Source organism: the organism of the source record quoted next, unplaced genomic scaffold, assembly GCF_019419815.1.
Source record: "Pyrus x bretschneideri cultivar Hongxiangsu unplaced genomic scaffold, Pyrus_bretschneideri_v1 Contig8, whole genome shotgun sequence".
NCBI classification, from domain to species: domain Eukaryota; kingdom Viridiplantae; phylum Streptophyta; class Magnoliopsida; order Rosales; family Rosaceae; genus Pyrus; species Pyrus x bretschneideri.
The window spans coordinates 6762068-6780433 of record NW_025999820.1 but is presented as its reverse complement, the minus strand read 5'-3'; the positions used below and the strand labels follow the sequence as shown (position 1 = coordinate 6780433).

The following is an 18366-nucleotide window of genomic DNA, read 5'->3' as shown; positions in this document are numbered from 1 at the left end:
TGATTCGATTCTCTGGACTGTTAGCCTTTACGATTCGTTATTTGTGCATGCCTCAAGCCCTATCTGCACGCAGTCTCAACCTTCCGGCGTAGGGCGTTGGTCTTTCGTAGCCTTGCCAATTTGGACAGTGAACGAAGACCCTCCTCACTCATAGCCGCTTCCCCAATCCGAGTAATTAAACCAAAGGCGTATTAGTCGAAATGCCCTCTGAAACTATCATTGAGTCTCAGTTTACTCGTTAAAACTAGTTTTGTCTCACTTTGCCTCCTGAAACTGACATTTTCAACTTTTTTGACTCATTTTATCCACTTCTGTTAATGGACTGTTAAATTTAAAGGTATTTTAGACATTTCAGTTTTTGCACATTGTTTACCTCTAGCCCCCACACTAAACAAGTCTCAATTTTATTTTTGACAACTGTAATTCAAACGCATAAATTTTGGGCAGTTTTAAAAATAAATTATTCAATCAATAGAAAAATTCCGAGCAACAAAATTATTGTATCAACCAAAATATGGGTTACATTTGTTCGTAGAGTCATTTCACTTGCAAGACATTCATGTATTGGCTTGAAACTTTGCAATTGAAAAATATTCATTACAACAAAACTAGTGTACCATTAAGCTATCCTATTCCTATCCAAAATACTTCCCAAACCAAAAAAAAATCATTTAAAGCAAATGTGCACAGTTTGAAACAAACAATTTCACATTGTTGAGCACTGATTCCACTAGGCATGAGCTTGTTTAAACTATGCACATTTGCTTTAAATGATTTTTTTTTGGTTTGGGAAGTATTTTGGATAGGATAGCTTAATGGTATGATGATTCTGTAGTAATGAATATTTTTCAATTGCAAAGTTTCGAGCCAATACATGGATGTCTTGCAAGTGAAATGACTTTACGAACAAATGTAACCCCTATTTTGGTTGATACAATGATTTTGTTGCTCAAAATTTTCTGTTGATTGAATAATTTACTTTTTAAAATGCCCAAAATTTATATGTTTGAATCAGAGTTGTCAAAAATAAAATTGAGACTTGTTTAGTGTGGGTAAATAAATGTGTAAAAATTGAAATGTCTAAAATACCCTTAAATTTAACAGTCCACTAACGGAAGTGGGTAAAGTGAGACAAAATAGTTGAAAATATCAGTTTCAGAGGGCAAAGTGCAACAAAACCAATTTCAAGGGGTAAACTAAGATTCAACGGTAGTTTCAGGGAGGCATTTCGACTAATAAACCTTAAACCAAATCATTCTGCATTCTTAGAATTAACAGTGATTACGTGTTCTGATTTTAGGACATGAAAGCACATGATTAACTTGAAATACCATTAATCTTGCGTTGTTATGTTTTTCTCCTGTCATGAACACGTTGTTCCTCCTGCTTGGTAGCTCACCATTAAGGCTTGACTCTCTTCTCACTGCACGTTGAAGCCCATCACTTAGATGATTGGATCTAGATCTTCTCCTTGCTGCCCATATGTTCGCAATAGAATTAAAAAACATTAAGCTTACCAATTTAAAAGCCAACAAGAAAAGTACCTTAAAACGTAAAGGGAGAATTGTCTTGGTGTTAGGGTTTCATTTTTAATTTTGTGTTTGGTTTCAAACTTTTTCTTTGTCCTTGGCATGAATTAATGTAGAATTTCATTTGCAGTAAAAAAAAAAAAAAAGAAAAAAAAAAGCAAAACAAAACAAAAACATCTCGAAACAAACATATTCTTATTTCACTGATTGAAGTTGGCTGTATGAATCTTAGAACGCCATTGCAGTCGATTTTGTGTTAATTCTTCCGTTAGATTCAAGTACTTTATAAACATCTTGAAATATGTTACATTAATTATTATCGTTCATTGAACTTAAACTTACATTCTGTTTTCAAATTCATAATAAAATGAAGATTGATAGAATAGCACTAACCAAAATTTGTCGCTATTCGTTAAAACTGAAAGATTCAGCCAACATTTTTATACTATTTAAGTTATTTGTACACGTACTCCTTTTTTTTTTTTTTTTGGTAAACAATTTGTTTACTCCAAAGTTGGCGTTGCTTGTTGATCCCTCACTTGCTTAGCCAATTCAGAGAGTTTGTTGACATCTTGTGATTGTCTCTATATTTTAAAAGGTGTCCAAGTGCCAACTGATCAATTGCACTTCATGAAACTATGAAAGCAACCGACTTTTGCTTAAGAGCCGTTAATTTTATCATATTTAACTAATATTCACACTATAATCAAAAAAGTAATTGTTATTAACACTTTTAGATAACGAATGACAATAATAGTTTTATAAAACATTGTGTTGCATTGAGTTGTCATAGTTGTCATAGCTTGCACACAACTTATCTTGTTGGCACCAACACAATTATTAACCAGACCTTATGCAAAAACGCATTTTTTGTATATAACGGATTTTTTTTTCTTGTGATTTGGAATTGGTCATTGTTTGCCAAAAGTTTTCCCTCAAGAGTGGTCCTTATTCTTTAACAAGAAATGCCATTTTAATAGTAAGGTTGTTCAATTAAATTTTATACCTTAATTAAACTTCTTATTTATCATAACGCTAAAAGCAACCCTAAATACAACAAGAACACAAGACAAGATGAAATAATGCTTGGAAGCATTATTGAGATAAGTAGTAAAACACGGAGACAAAACTGTCTACTAGTATGTACGTCTAGTTAATGAGTTTTGCAAGTCTTATTGTACTTATTTATCTTAGTGTTTGTTTTGGCATGAGAGTTCAAAGATTTTTCCAATAGTGGGGGTTGCCTCGTTAAATCCTACATATTATGTGCACACTTTATTTAAACTTAAGCCTAGAAAAGAATGGAGCAACGATGAGCGTAGCTGTAGCATTGTGCACATTTTATTTTGGTGTTGCTTTTTGTTTTGACAGAAGAAAACAAATTCACGGTGGTTTTGCCTCAACAAGTCAATCACATAATTTTTTTTATGCTTTAAATTAAGAAGGAATGAATAATGTTTTTTCGAGTGACAATACAGCCCTAAAAAACATTGTGTTGCATTGAGTTGTCATAGTCGTCACAACTTGCACACACCTTATCTTGTTGGCACCAATCCGGCAATCAACTAGACCGTATGTAAAAATGCATTTGTCACATAAAACGGAATTTTTCTTATGGTTTGGGATCGGTCATTGTTTGCCAAGAGAGCATCAAGTTCCCCCTCAAGAGTGGTCCTTATTCTTTAACAAGAAAAGCCATTTAATTAGTAAGGTTGTTCATTAAAATTCTTTATTTATCGTAACGCTAAAAGCAACTCCAAATACAACAAGAACACAAAACAAGATGAATTCACGCTCGGAAGCATTATTGAGATGATTAAGTAACAAGAGAATGCCGCCAAATCAGTTTCGGACATTAACATTGGCAAGCTTCATGTGCATCGACTCGCCATGCTTTGCAAATTGAGAAAGAGCATTACGAGATGAACCCCCTTCTTCCAAAGCCTTTGCGGCACTTTCTTTTAGCTTCTTCATTCTTTCCCTCAAAACAAAGCCTTTTTGGTCCTCCATAATCATCCTCACCATTTCCTCTATCTCTTTTCCATCCACCATTTTCTTCCACGGCGGTATCTTCGACCGCACTGCCACTTTGAACTCTTCTGTCAACAGTGTGGCGTTCGGCCTCTGCTCCGCATGAAGCGGCCAAACAATCATAGGCACTCCATTGGTTAGGCTCTCTAGAGTTGAGCTCCACCCACAATGCGACAAAAATCCTCCGACTGATGGATGGGCCAAAATCTCAACTTGTGGGGCCCACAAAGGAATAACAAGCCCAAGGTCCTTGGTTCGATCAACAAACCCTTCAGGCAAGTACTTCAACAGGTCTTCATTATCACAGTCAGCTGTAAAATAGGCCGCATCCGCAGTTGTTGTGGTGGGAGCGCGTATCACCCAAATGAATCGTTGTTGGCTGAGCTCCAAACCCCAAGCAATCTCAGTCATTTGCTCGTGCGACAAAGCCCCACCACTACCAAACGACACAAAAATTACAGACTCACTAGGTTGCTTGTCTAGCCAATCAAACACCTTTCCCTTTGAACATGACAAATCATTAGGCCTTATTATGGGCCCAATTGGATAAACCGGCACTGTCAAGTGCTGGCCCAACAAGTTCTCATCTCTAAGCGCCGCAAGAGTAGTGGGCTCTAACTCCTCCCAGATGTTTAGCAAGATCCCATCACTACACTTACGGATCCGGCTTGCTATCCCAACAAAATCATGGTATTGCTGGTCGGTCCGGTACAACATAACATCAAAGACATCGAGCTGCGGACGGAACTCCCTACAACCTGGGATCTTCAACGGCTCTTTGTGGTCAACGAAGTTTCCTTCGACTTCCTTGTCGAATGTCAGAGAGCAAATCAAGAACGAGAAAAACCATGCATTGGAAGCAAAGAACAAGTACTTTGGAATCCCTAGCTCCTCGGCAATGGGAAATGATTCGGTGCCGAACAGGTCCACGATAAGCATGGTCGGGGTGAACTTCATGGCACGTACGGCTGACCGGAACACATGTCGTAGCTCTCGCATCATTACGACCAGGTTTGTAGTGACTGAGGTGTCGGGGCCCACGAGGCCAGAAATGTCCGGGCGTGGGAGTTGGACGATGTCCAATATTTTTGTGGACGTGGCTGCCTTGAGTTCCGCCTCGGAAGACGGGGAGATGAAGATTGTGACAGCAAAGTTTAGGTGCGTGACGAGCCGTTTTCCTAGCTCGAGGACGGGAATAAGGTGCCCCATTCCCGGGCCGCAGAGAATGGCTGCATGTTGCTTGGAGCTCATGATCTCCGCTGGACCTAGACTTAGAGAGGAGGTTGAGAGATAGAGACTCAAATTCTCAAAGAAAGAGCAATAAGTGCAACAAGTAAGCCAACTTTGTAAGGAATTAAGTGGTAGAGACAATATTGAACTAGGTGTGACGGCAGACGCACTAATTTAATTCGACGGTGCATGATAATTTGATCTCACACTAAAACCCTCAATTTCTAATTTAATTTTTCCATATTGAATCTTACATATGATACCAAAAACCTTCAAATTAAAGAATATTACTGCCTCTTTCATACAATAGAAAGAGAGAAATCGAACAGTTAAGAAAAAGTGAATACCTTGTAAGGTGCTTGTGCGTGTGCGAGGGGGTGTCTGTTGGCAGAGTGGCTGCGGAGAGGTCGACGAGGAAGAGTAGAAGATGAAGGCCAAAGTCTTCTTTTAACTCTCTGGGCGTAGAAGAGTCTTAAATTTTATTTGGTTAGTCAAAAGTTTGAACTAGTTTCATTTAATATTGTAAGAAAAACTTGTCATCTCCATTCCTGCCTACGTTTTTTGAAGGGCCTGATAAGATAAAATCAAACGAACCATACGTAATACTCTATGCCATATTTTTCAAGTATAATATACGTTTTTTAACTAATACAAACATGTTGTTAGGAGAGAGATTTTTTTTTTCTTTTCATTTAATCGGAAAAATGAATGAGTGTCAACTAAAAATTTAGGAGCCGCTAGGCAATTTGATAACAATTTCGTTTTCAACTTTTGTTTTTCATTTTTTTTTTAAATTGAAATCTTGTTTAGTAACTACTTTCAAATTTTAGTTTCCAAAGAAACAAAAACTGAAAACTGCTTTCTTAGGTTTCAAAATTTGGCCTTGAGATTCAATTTTTTGGTTTTCAGTTTTCATATATTTTAAACTAAAAACTAAAAGTAGCTACCAAACAAGATTTTAGTTTTTAGTTTTCAAAAAAGTAAAAACAAAAAATAAACACGAAATGGTTATCAAACGGCTCACACCCCAACCAGGATACCCACGTGAATACTAAAGTTAAGGTATGATGGCTGACACTACGAAGGGTGGCGAAGCCAAAAGTGAAGGTGATCTGTAAGTACGAACAAATTAAAGTGTAAAATTAAAACAAGAGTGCCTAGTGTGCGGGATGAACCCAATAAGTGATTATTTTTGTCTACATTTGTCTCTCATGCTATCAATCACAAAAATAACTAGCATTTTAAAGACATCCACTCAAATAAGTTGGTCATACATATACATCCATGTAAGTAGGTCTTGGTATCTAACTTGATTTGATTTTTGAACTAACGTTTGAGTGGTTGAAATATTTTTGGAGCAGCCAAATAATCTTTTAGTTGCCTGTTCTATGGAAAGTCAGTCGCAGCTAATTTGATAATGTTGACAATAATAATTTGTTTTGAATTCGTTTTTGGTGATAATCAAATTTAAAATTGCTCACTTTACAAATGAATGAGACTCTCTTAAAGTGAGACTATTCATGAACTCTCTGATATCTCATTTTCTTGCACAATACTTTATAACATTAACACGACAATTATGTCAAAATTATAATGCGACGAAAATTCATGAATAGCCTTCCTTTTAAAAAGTTCTCTTTAGCATTTCTCTTTTTTAAGTTATACATATTATTGCCTTCACCATCAAAGAGAGAAATCATTACTCTGGGACTGCCCTTGAGTTTTCGTGAAAGTGAAAAGGCTGTTGCATTTTTTTAGTTCTTTCAAAAGAATAATGTTAGGAGATCAAATTTTGCAAATCAAATGCCATAGTTGGTGATAATTAGATTATTACTTAACTATTGATTAACATGCTTATTTTCTAGTGGTGACACATCATTTGATTTACAAATTTAGTATCCCTAATGTGGATGCAAATTTTCGCCTTCTCCTTCTTTGACAAAATTGCACCTACAAAACAATCAACACCTTTGGTCAAGGCCAAGAGCCTCACGCGCCCACGATGAATGGGGGGGCTTTGGCAGAAGAACCTCCGATGCCAAAGTTAGAATTTAGAGAGAAAAATGTTTGGAGAGTTTTTGGGAGTTTTGCAAGAGTGTGTAACCTAGCTTTTTAGAGAAAATGGGGTCCAATTTATAGAGCATGGCCGGCCCTTTGGGTGTTTTTTGGGGTGTAATGGGTGAGTTATTTGGCAATTAATGGATTAATTAGGTAATAAATCCATTAATTGGCCAATTAACTCAATTTATACAGAATGTTTTGAAGGTTATGGAGTAAATACCTTGTAGAGAATATAAGATGAGGATGGATTTTGAATTTGTTACCTATTTTGGGCACTTTTGGCTTGATTGAGGGAACCTGGTGTGCCTCGAGGGTAATTTTGTTCTTTTCACCCAAAAATCCACGTGTAGCCTCTTGATTATTTTTGGCTCCACACCTAACATTATCACTTCTAAAATCTTTGAAAACCTTTTGGCGGCGGCATTTATTCATTTTGAATTCATTGGTTTTTTAAATAAGAGAAAAATGTGTTATTGCCTTTTATTTTGGGTAAGAAAGTAAGACCAATTTTTTAAACCAAACTTGCGAATAAATTGATATGTCACCAATAAGAAATAAACACATTAATCGACATTTAATTAATAATCCAATCATCCACAATTATATCATTTGATTTGTAAATTTAAATTTTAAAAATTTGATTTCTCTAACATTACCTTTCGATTTTTTAAAGAAGAGACAAAGAGAGCTGCTGCTTTTTGGCTTGACAGAAGAAAACGAATTTGGTGCTGATGCTGCCGTATCACACTCACACATATTACTCAGTGCAGCATGTATGTTTAAGAGAAAATAATATTTTTCATGTTGTTTTTTACCGGCTTTTAATAAGAAATCAATTATAAAGATGTACTTTTCAATTTTCATTATTGATTGATTTTTAGAAATCATTTCATTCAAACATTCTGCATGATTGTGTAATGTAAAAATATTATTTTCTCTCTAAAATCATTTCATTCAAACATTCTGCATGAAAGTGTATAGAGTTGTGATACGCGTAAAGCTCCATTCAGAAGAGGTTATGTGAAATGCCTGTGGAGCCAAAAATAATCACAAGGCGACAAGTGGATTTTTGGATAGAAGAGGACAAAAATACCCTTGAGGCATACTGGGATTCCTATGCGCGAGCGGCAGACAATCATCCCTCAACCAAGTCAAAAGTGCCTAAAGAAGGTAACAAATTCAAAATTATTTCATCCTTCCTCATTCCATATTCTCTACAAAGCAATCATTCCATAACCTTCAAAACATTCCCAAAAAAATAGGTTAATTGGTTAATTAATGGATTTATTTCCTAGTTAATCCATTAATCACCAATTAAATCACCCACTACACAAATTATCACCCATTACACACCAAAAATACCCCAAAGGGTCGGCGACCTTTCCTCCAAAGGGGACCGGCCATGCTCTATATATTGAACCCCATTTTTATCTAAAAAGCCAAGTCCACGCTCTTGCAAAATTCCAAAAACTCTCTAAACACTTTTCTCTCTAAATTTTAACTTTGGCCGAAGAAGGCCAAAGACCCCCCCAACATTATCGTGGGCATGTGAGGCTCTTGGCCTTGACCCTAAGGTGTTAATTGTTTTGTAGGTGCAATTTTGTCCAAGAAGAAGGAGGCAGAAATTTGCATCCACAAATTGGTGCTTTCATTGAGAGTTGAGTCCTACACTCGTAGAAGACTCTCGCATAAAAGGTTTTTCTCTATTTTTTCTTGTCTATTTGTATATTTTTCGTACGTTCTTATTATTAGAATTTTTTATTTGCTAAGATTCTTTGATAAAACGTAAAACAGAAATACAATGGCTAGAAATTTAGAAAATTTCACAAGTGAAAATTCCAATATTTAAGAAATGGGACTGCAGTAATCCACGAGGTTAAATGTGATCATAAGTGGAGCGGCACCACCGCTACGGGGCTCCACTATGGCAACCATCGTGGTGGCCACCACCCGCAGCGAGGTCCATGGCACCACCACCACGGCCCGAGCTGTGCCATCCAAGGCCCACGTCCCAAGCAATGTCACTCCAAGCCCAACACGAGCCTAACGCGTTACCAAGCCGAGCCCTAGCTTTGCACCCATATGTGCCACATACCGAGCAGGCCATTCTTAAGTCGATAAGCTTCACCTCTGCCAAGCGCGGAACAACCTATACCAAATTCTAAAGTGTTGTGATACTTGCTACGCAACATACGAAATTGGAAAAATTCAAGGTTAATAGCCTAGTGGTTAGGCGGACTTATCTGCTTCTGTAAGTAAGACATCTGACTGCCAACCCTATGGATAACAACTTTGCAAAGTTCTACACCAACACTTACGGCTGCATAGGCTACGCGGGCCTGTCGCTTGCCACTGGTCTGTAAAGTCTAAAGGTTAGGGCATGAACAAAAGAAGTGAAGATGAAGAAAAGTGAAAGAACCATATTTATAAACAACTAGCATAGGCCGAAGGAGTTCAAGCAAAACAAGATCTACAAGGAAAAACAAAGAAAATCCTAAAGGTTACCTAGAATACTACACTTCAGCAGCTTGGACATCTCACGACTACTCGATCATCACACATTCAGCAACCGCGATGCTTTTAGTAGTGGCATCATCCACCGCTTCACCCCGGCTGATCCAGCCTAGGCACCAACATCTCCAGCTACTTCACCAATGAAGGTCTTAAACGTAAAGGCAAGCAAATCTTCTAGAGAAATAGAGAAGATCTCAAAACCTCGAGCCCATCATTCTCACCCTTCAGCTGCTCATTCTCTTTGAGCAGACTAACACAGACACGCTGCAACTCATCCACTTCTTTCTTCAAACTTTCATTGATCTTTAGTACACTTTGGAGTTCCAACACTTGGGGTTCAAGCCTATCAACAACCTTCTTGAAGTGGATTACTTGGTTATATCCAGCAATCAACACTTCATCATTTGCATAAGTAGAGGAATGAAACTCATAAATGACACAATCAAAATCTTGAATATGAGAAGAATAAGCTTCGGCTGCCACAACCTTTGCCTTCTCATTGGTAGCCTTGGTATCCTTTTGATCAAGGAGCATAAACTCAGCTGGCAGAATAGCCGTCTTCTACATCATTGCAAATAGAGCAGTCTTCCTATACTCGACCGTATGCTTTGCAAAGGAACTTGGGCAAACAACATTTCTAACGTCATCAACAAACTTGGCACAAGCTTTTATGTCTTCAAGCAGATCTAGTTTCAAAAGCACATAGATTTCAGCAGCCTCCCCAGAAACAGGCTTAGTGAATTTCTCATAGTTGCCTACTCGAGCAATCTTTTCCTTCCCAGCAGCCGAATCAGTCTCAGCAGCAAAAGGAGTGGGCCTTGGCGTCATTTTAGCAATAGAGTCCACCTTATCACTCCTCATAATAGCAAGCCTCCAAAGATGAACCAGACTTAACTCCCAACAAATATCTTGGTATAGACTTCGGCACTGGGGAATGATAGGACCTCTACGCTAAGCAACCGTATCAGCAATCGAACTAGCCATCTTTGGCATGACAGGTGTCACTGGCTCAAATCTAGCAACCCTATCTTGCGTCCCATTGGAAAAAGTCAAGTCAATCATAAGCCTGGGGCAGCCAGCAAACCCTAGCGAGCAGCGGAAAAAGTTTTTGATTTTTTCTCAACCGGCATCTCTTGAGCAGGCGAGGAATATCCATTTTCCCACATTCACTTGCAACAGGATCCACAACAGCAATTGGACGAGCTAAGACATCTGCCTTGATCATATTCATCTCCTTTCTCGGAAGCAGCCTACATTTTTCGCGGCGAAGAGGATTAAGCAGCTAACGTCATTCATTGTATTCAGCAGGGGAGCTCAACCCATATTGGCTTTACTTTCATTTTTTCTCTCAGACTAGCAGGTAGGAAGCCTGTATGCCTAACATTCCAGTAGCCCATGAGGCCCGCGACCTCCTCATTTCTCCTAATCGCCGGCCTGGCTCGTGTCAGGTCTAAGAGCCTAAAGGACATAAGCCATACGACTCGCCTAACATTGCGCCCCAATGCCACAATCTGCGACCCTAGCCGCACAAGTTGCCATTGGCTTTAGCCAAGCCGAGTAGCCTAAAGCAGTGATCTCTGCCACAACACCTCATCGGCCCATGCCGAGCCAACTCTTGGCCTCTGCCAGCCGACGTGCCATACCACCCCGACGATTGCCCCATGACAGCACTACCCAAGAAGAAGACAAGCAAAATTAAATTTTTCTTACATCAGTGCAGCACGGAGAAGACGAAGAAAGCAACAAAAAATGGTCCTTTGCACGGGCAAGATGTAGAAAATTGCTAGAGAAGGGGGAACAAATATCCTTTAAGCTCGCTCTCTCTTGTAGGGTAGAATAAATTTCTCTTCAAAATTGATTTAATAACCCACTTAAGGTGGACTTAAATAGGCTTTGAGAGAAATTTATTTCCCTTTCCAAGAAGGATATAATTTCCTATTAAAGAAGGAATCAACATCAAAATAGAAAGCAGTCTTAAGTTTCCTAAACCAAGAAGATCTCTACACATGCTGCCCTTTCCTGCGAACATCCCAACAGGTATGGGGGCATTTCTGAAGCCAAAAATAATCATAAGACGACAAGTAGATTTTTGGATAAAAGAGGACAAAAATACCCTTGAGGCATACTGGGATTCTTATATGCCAGCAGCAGGCAATCATCTCTCAACCAAGTCAAAAGTGCCGAAAGAAGGTAACAAATTCAAAATTATTTCATCCTTCCTCATTCCATATTCTCTACAAAGCAATCATTCCATAACCTTCAAAACATTCCATAAAAATTAGGTTAATTGGTGAATTAATGGATTTATTTCCTAATTAATCCATTAATCACCAATTAAATCATCCATTACACAAATTATCACCTATTACACACCAAAAATACCCCAAAAGGCCGGCCTCCTTTTCTCCAAAGGGGACCGGCCATGCTCTATATATTGAACCCCATTTTTCTCTAAAACACTAAGTCCACACTCTTGCAAAATTCCAATAACTCTCTAAACATTTTTCTCTCTAAATTCTAACTTTGGCATCAGAGGTTCTTCAGCCAAAGCCCCCTATTCATCGTGGGCGCGTGAGACACTTGGCCTTGACCTTAATGTGTTAATTGTTTTGTAGGTGCAATTTTGTCCAAGAAGAAGGAGAAGGAAATTTGCATCCACAGTGTCGTGCAACATTAGAGTCTTATCTTGCATGTAGAACCACGTGGAACAATACCACAAGGATGCAATTAATATTGGATGATCAGCATGTGGATATGCTTTTTGGATTAGTCAAAATGAGGTAATGTGATGGGATCAGGGTGGTTTTGCAGATAATCCAAAACTATTAACCATGGTATTTTAATTATCATGCATGCATGGTTGCACTTGGACCAATATAGTGGAGAAAGAGAAGTTTCGGTTGGAATATGATGCATCCATTTGGTCAGGCCACGTATGTGGGAAGATATATTTAATCTTTTCGAGGAAAATTAAGAGATAGCCTTTATCATATCTTAGAGATATTGGACAGCTAAAGTGATGGGACACAAGTCTGAGTCAAGTGATGTTCTACAAAGTTAGAGCGGCAATTGGACTCTACAAAGCTATCAACTTGTGCCAAGCAAAAGACAGCTACTATAAATATAGAGTCGCAGACAACATTTGAATGTCTCTCCAATTCAAAACACAAATTACCATGCGCAAACCTCTCAAACATCTTAAGATTTTTTTTATTTTCTTTTTCCACCAACACGCCTTCAGTTTAGATAAACAGCACTATGAAGGCAACTGGTGACATCTTCAGTTTGGATAAATAGCACTGCATCGATGCCGACTGGCTATCTATTAGTAGCGCACTCAAATCAACATCAACAGATTTTACTCATCGATCGAGCTCAGCCGACGAGTTGGCATGCCTCACATCAACTGAATGACGTAGTTAGCTCATTAGTTACTCGGCCTGCGCGCCACATAAGCTTTGTAGTTTTTAGGTTCAACATTTTGGCACGACCAGTGGGACCCAGTGCTAAAACCTTTGGAGTACATGACCATTGAGACACGGTCAGTAAAAAAGAAAACAGTCATGGGAAAGTCAACGACCGACCTGCCAGTTCAGAGCCTCGGACAAGATTTGTCACAGACACAAAATCCCCTCATTACTGTGACACCTGAGGTTGCAAGTGTGACATACTGAGAAAATGAAATTTGTCTCGGTGGCTGATATGAGCATATTTATACGACTTAGTTAGCTTGTTTTTTTGCATTTAATTAGCTAAACTATGTTAATTATAGTGTTTAAAGTTATTTTCGTGCAATTTCAGGTTTTAGTGTCAAAGTATGCAAAAAGAAGCAATTTGGAGCATTCTAGAGCATTTTTGGGCCAAGATTGGATAGTGCAAGCATGGAGGCATGAGGATGGACGAATTTGAAGGCCTGAATTCAGTTAGGGAGCTGCAAGGGGGCCTAAAAACCTTATTTCTAGAAGGCTTTATCTATTCACACATGGTGCCTAATTTCTACCTTGTCTCCTAGCCGTCCTACCTTGTCTCCTAGCCGCCCTACCTTGTCTCCTAGCCGTCCTACCTTCTCCTAGCCGTCCTACCTTGTCTCCTAGCCGTCCTACCTTCTCCTAGCCGTCCTACCTTGTCTCCTAGCCACCCTACCTTGTCTCCTAGCCGCCCTACCTTGTCTCCTAGCCGTCCTACCTTGTCCTAGCTGTCCTACTTTGTCTCCTACCTTTCCTAGCCCTATAAATAAGGCTTTGCAGCAAGGCACTAAGGGGGATCACTCATTCACCCAATTTTCGTCCATTCATCTAGCCACACCATTCTACACATCCTAAAATCCCAGAAACACAATTCCAGCCACTTTTACCACCTTTGCCGCAACCTTCCATCCAAGCAACCATTCATCCACCATAGCCACACCTTCCCACCACCATAACCACCTTGTGCCGCCACCATTGAAGGAGAGGAGGAGTAGTGTCGTGCAGTCCAAAGGAAGGAAGAAACCTTGCACATGCAATCTGCAACTATTGGAGTGTTTGGAGTTCTTTCTTCTATTGTTTCTGTTTTCATGTTTAATTTAACTTGTTATTCAATTATGTTAAACATGTGGAACTAATTTCTTTTTAGTTAGAGGCGAATTTGAAGCCATGGACATATGTTGGTTATGATTTGATTTACTCCAGTTATGAATTCATGAACTTTAGATATGGTTTACTTTTCTGTTTTGATTAAGAACTTGTTTATGTATGTGGGTTGAGGGTCGACACTTAATTTGCATGCCTAAACTTGATGCTAGGATATAAGGGAATTTCACCTAATCGTTATGAACTTATATTCATGAGTAGTAAAAATCGCTAGTCACGATTGTGTTTAGTAAACCCTAGGCTGGATTAACATGCGTATTCCATAGTTATGAATGCCTAGTCGATGTTTATGATTTCCGTTGAACTTAATGATCTTTGTTGAATGTCTCTATCATGCGTATTCCATAGTTAGGGACTTTGATTAGGAATAATTTGGTTGTAATGCGTATTCCATTCAATCCAATGAATCTAGGGAAATCTGAAAGTTAATTTAAGCGGACCTAATTAACTTGGAGCATTGTCATTCATCGTTTGTTGAAGTCATAACTGGGAATCAAATTATATGCATATGGTCATGTGTGGATAAGGAACCCTCTAACTAGTTTCTCATCCTTCTATTTCATCAAAATCGGTTTTAGAATCTGTTTTGTTTCCAAGTTTCTATTTTAATTTTAAATTCGTCAAAACCAATCCCCCATTTATTTTAAAGTGTTAGATTAGTTAGAAATACATTTAGTTTGTGTTTTTAAGAGTCTTGAGTCAAGTTACAACTTAATTTCGTCCAAATTTGTGTTTGTACTCAAAACTGCCCAGAAAGTGGTTTTTAGGCAGATTTGAGTGTGTTTGTGCTGTTTTGAGTTTTTTAGTTTGTTTGAGTGTTTTAAATTTTAGGTTTGCATTCATTAAGTCTAGTTTAGTGCTTTAAACTTTGTTTTTATGTTTCTAAGTCATTTTAGAGGTTTTAGCAAGCCCTCCTAATCCCCGGTCTAGAACGATCCCTACTTGCATCCTTACTACAATTTGACAACAAGAGGGTTTAATTTGTGTGTCAAGTAATTCTCACATCAAATTTTGGCGCCGTTGCCGGGGATTAGCAACTTTGCTAATCCCTTGTTATTTCTTTTTAGTTATTTTCGTGTGTTATTTGTTTGTTATTAGTTTTAGTTTCTGACTTGTTTGTTTCCTTGTTTTAGGTACTAGTGCATGACGCGGAGTTCTCAAACTGTGCGTGCACATATCTTGGACTTTAACGACTTTTTTGAACGTGATTTGAGAAGAAAGAGGAGGCATCCCGAACCTAGTGAACCTAGTTCAAGTTCAGAGGCTGAATCTGAGTTTGAAGAAGTGGAAGAAGAAGTTATGGCAGCGGACAATCGGACCATTAAAGAGCTTTCGGCCTCGGGGTTGGCCAATGCCACACCATTATGCATTCAATACCCCGCGGCTGCCCAAGGCAAGACCGATGAATTTGAATTGAAGTCAAGCTTGTTGCACCACATTCCTAAGTACCATGGACTGTCCATGGAAGATCCAAACAAGCATCTTAAAGAGTTTGAAGTAGTATGCTCAAGCATGACACCCATCAACGTAAATGAGAGTATTTTGAAGATGAAAGCTTTTCCATTCTCTCTTTTGGAAAAGGCTAAAGATTGGCTTTATGAATTAGCACCTGGAACGGTCACTTCGTGGGAAAGTATGAAGAGAGCATTTTTAGAGAAGTTCTTCCCCACTTCGAGAGTTATTCTTTTAAGGAAGAAAATTAGTGGAATTGAACAAGGCCAAGGCAAATCATTCCCAGCATACTATGAACGTTTCAAGGCTCTAGTTGCATCATGCCCACAACATCAAATGAAGGAAGAGCTTTTGATTCAATATTTCTATGAAGGACTACTTCCACTTGAGAGACAAATGCTAGATGCTTCGGCGGGAGGTGCTTTGGTAGACAAAACCCCGGTGGCTGCAAAGACTCTAATTGCCAACCGAGCGCTAAATGCACAACAATATGAAGGACTTGGCCAAAGAGACATGCCACGGCAGCAACAAGTGAATGAGGTAAGTGCTATTTCCGAACTTCAAAATCAAATGGCTAATCTTACTTCTCTTCTTTCGCAGGTGGTTGAAATACCAAAGGTACAAAGTGTGGCTGTTTGTGGCGTGTGCTCCATGAATGGACATCTCACCGACAAGTGCCCTCAATTGATTGAGAATGGAGGGTGGGAATCTGCCAATGCCGTGGGTTATGGGAACCAAAACCAACAAAGGAGTGACCCTTTCTCTAACACATACAATCCCGGTTGGAGAGATCATCCAAATTTCAAATGGAGGGAGCCACAACAACCCCAACAATCTGCACCACAAAGGGGATTTCAACAAAACCCCCCTGGGTTCCCACGGCCATACCAATCCAACCCACCACCATTGTCCCAAAACAACTCAGGTTCGTCTTTTGATAATTCTCAAGTTATTCAATTACTAACTCAATTGGCGCAGGGGCAAGAAAAACAAGCAAAGGACATGCACAATTACGCCAATGAAGTGCAAAATCAAGCTCGAGAGGTGACTGAATTGAAGAGACAAGTGGGACAAATGGCTGAGTTCATGGGCCAATTTAGAGAGCAAGGCAAGTTGCCTAGTTCAACCGTTGTCAACCCAAAGGGAGGATTCGAATCTGCCAAAGCAATCATGTTGCGAAGTGGGAAACAAGTTGGAACGACCTCACAACTCTCTAAATTTGCCCCAACGGAAGATGAAAAGTTGCAATTTGAGGAGGGGGAGCAAGAACAAGCCACGGAAAGGGCAGGAGACACCATGTCGCAGCCACCTCAACTACACCATTCGGCTTCCAAGGGTAAGGATGTTCCAAGTTCGATTATTTCTAATGCTATTCCTCCAAATGTCCCCTTTCCTAGCAGGTTTATGCAATCTAAGACAGAGGAGGATGAAAAAGACATCCTGGAGACGTTTAGGAAGGTGCATGTCAATATCCCGCTCCTTGATGCAATAAAGCAAATTCCGAAGTACGCTAAGTTTTTAAGGAAGATTTGTACAACAAGGAAACGGATTCAGGAGAAAGAGGTGGTACATGTAAGTGAGAATGTCTCTGCAATGTTGCAAAGAAAGCTGCCACCTAAATGCAAAGATCCAGGTAGTTTCACTATCCCTTGCGTAATTGGTAATACAAGGTTTGAACATGCCATGCTAGATTTAGGTGCTTCAATTAATGTCATGCCATATTCTGTTTATGCATCGATGAATCTAGGAGAGCTTAAAAATGATGGTGTTATTATCCAATTAGCCGATCGATCTAATGCATATCCGAAAGGAGTTTTGGAGGATGTTTTGGTGCAGGTAGACCAGTTGATTTTTCCTGCAGATTTCTATGTGCTTGACATGGAAGATTCGGCACACTCTCCATCATCACCACTCTTACTTGGACGACCTTTCATGAAAACAGCTCAAACCAAGATTGATGTGGCCAAGGGAGCAGTCACTATGGCCTTTGGTGGTGATATGATTAACTTTAAGATTCCTGAAGCGATTGAGAATACTAATGATGTTCGTTCTTGTTGTGCCATTAATGTAATTGAACACATAGGGACGGAGTATTCAACAAAGATCAAGAATGATGTTTCTCGAACTACCACCGAGAAGGAACTTAGAGTAGAGCACAAGGAGTGCACGGCTCCAACCTTGAAAGCACCACAATTGGCCATGAGCAACCCTTGTGCATCCGTCCATTGTGCTACCACTTCTTTGCCGTACAAAGGTAAGCCACCTATTCCAAATTCGATTCCCATTTCAACTAATAGGTTGTTACCTCGTGTGGTGCAGGTACCTAATCGAATTCAACGTCGTGGGAGAATTCGTGTTGATGTAGAAAAGCACAACACGACAATAAGAAAGGATCATTATCCCACTCCATTCAATGACCCAAAGCATGAAGTGGTGCGTCAGACAGATTGTAGTTGCACCCCTCCATGCCATGGGGTTCCATAAACCTTCAAGGGAGCATCGTCCGGCTGTACGACGTTAAAGCAAGCGCTTCTTGGGAGGCAACCCATGCATTCGACAAGGAGAAGATGAAACTTTCACTCCAAACCCAGATTTGCATTTCTAAACCCTTCTCCGTGCTGTTTATTTTATCATGCTTAGTTGCTTGTTATTTGTTTGCTTTTATGTGAGTCTTTGTGTGAAACATTGAGGACAATGTTTGATTTAAGTGTGGGGGGGGGGTAAACAAGTGTTTTTATGCAAAATTCGTGGGATTCTATCACCTATCACTTCTAATGTTGTTTCTCACTGTTTTTAAGTGTTTGTAATGCATTTTGAGCTGTTTTGGTGTGTGTTGAAGTAAAAATCCGAAAATTTGAAAAAAATCGAAAAAAGTGTTTTGAAAAAGCCAAAAAGAGTTGTTTTTGTGTGTTTGTTTG

General features: G+C 39.2%; 1 protein-coding gene across 3 annotated transcripts; it reads right to left on the bottom strand.

Annotated features, from left to right (window-relative positions):
* Positions 1 to 3227: 3227 nt before the first annotated feature.
* LOC125473214 (anthocyanidin 3-O-glucosyltransferase 5-like) lies at positions 3228 to 5296 on the bottom strand. Of its 3 annotated transcripts, none has more exons than XM_048575736.1 (2): positions 5138 to 5296; positions 3228 to 4825 (listed from the first exon to the last, which is right to left on the bottom strand). In XM_048575736.1, exon 2 carries the CDS (start codon positions 4809 to 4811, stop codon positions 3372 to 3374), a length of 1440 nt encoding a protein of 479 aa, XP_048431693.1. In that variant the 5' UTR covers positions 4812 to 4825; positions 5138 to 5296; the 3' UTR covers positions 3228 to 3371. The 3 variants fall into 3 exon arrangements, with proteins under 3 accessions (XP_048431693.1, XP_048431694.1, XP_048431695.1); XM_048575737.1 differs by having other exon boundaries at positions 3228 to 4830; positions 5138 to 5289; XM_048575738.1 differs by having other exon boundaries at positions 3228 to 4865; positions 5138 to 5285.
* Between the last annotated feature and the right edge of the window lie 13070 nt (positions 5297 to 18366).

Coding starts and splice junctions, on each gene's coding strand:
- LOC125473214 (XM_048575736.1), bottom strand. CDS start 4,811: ATGAGCTCCAAGCAACATGCAGCCATTCTCTGCGGCCCGGGAATGGGG.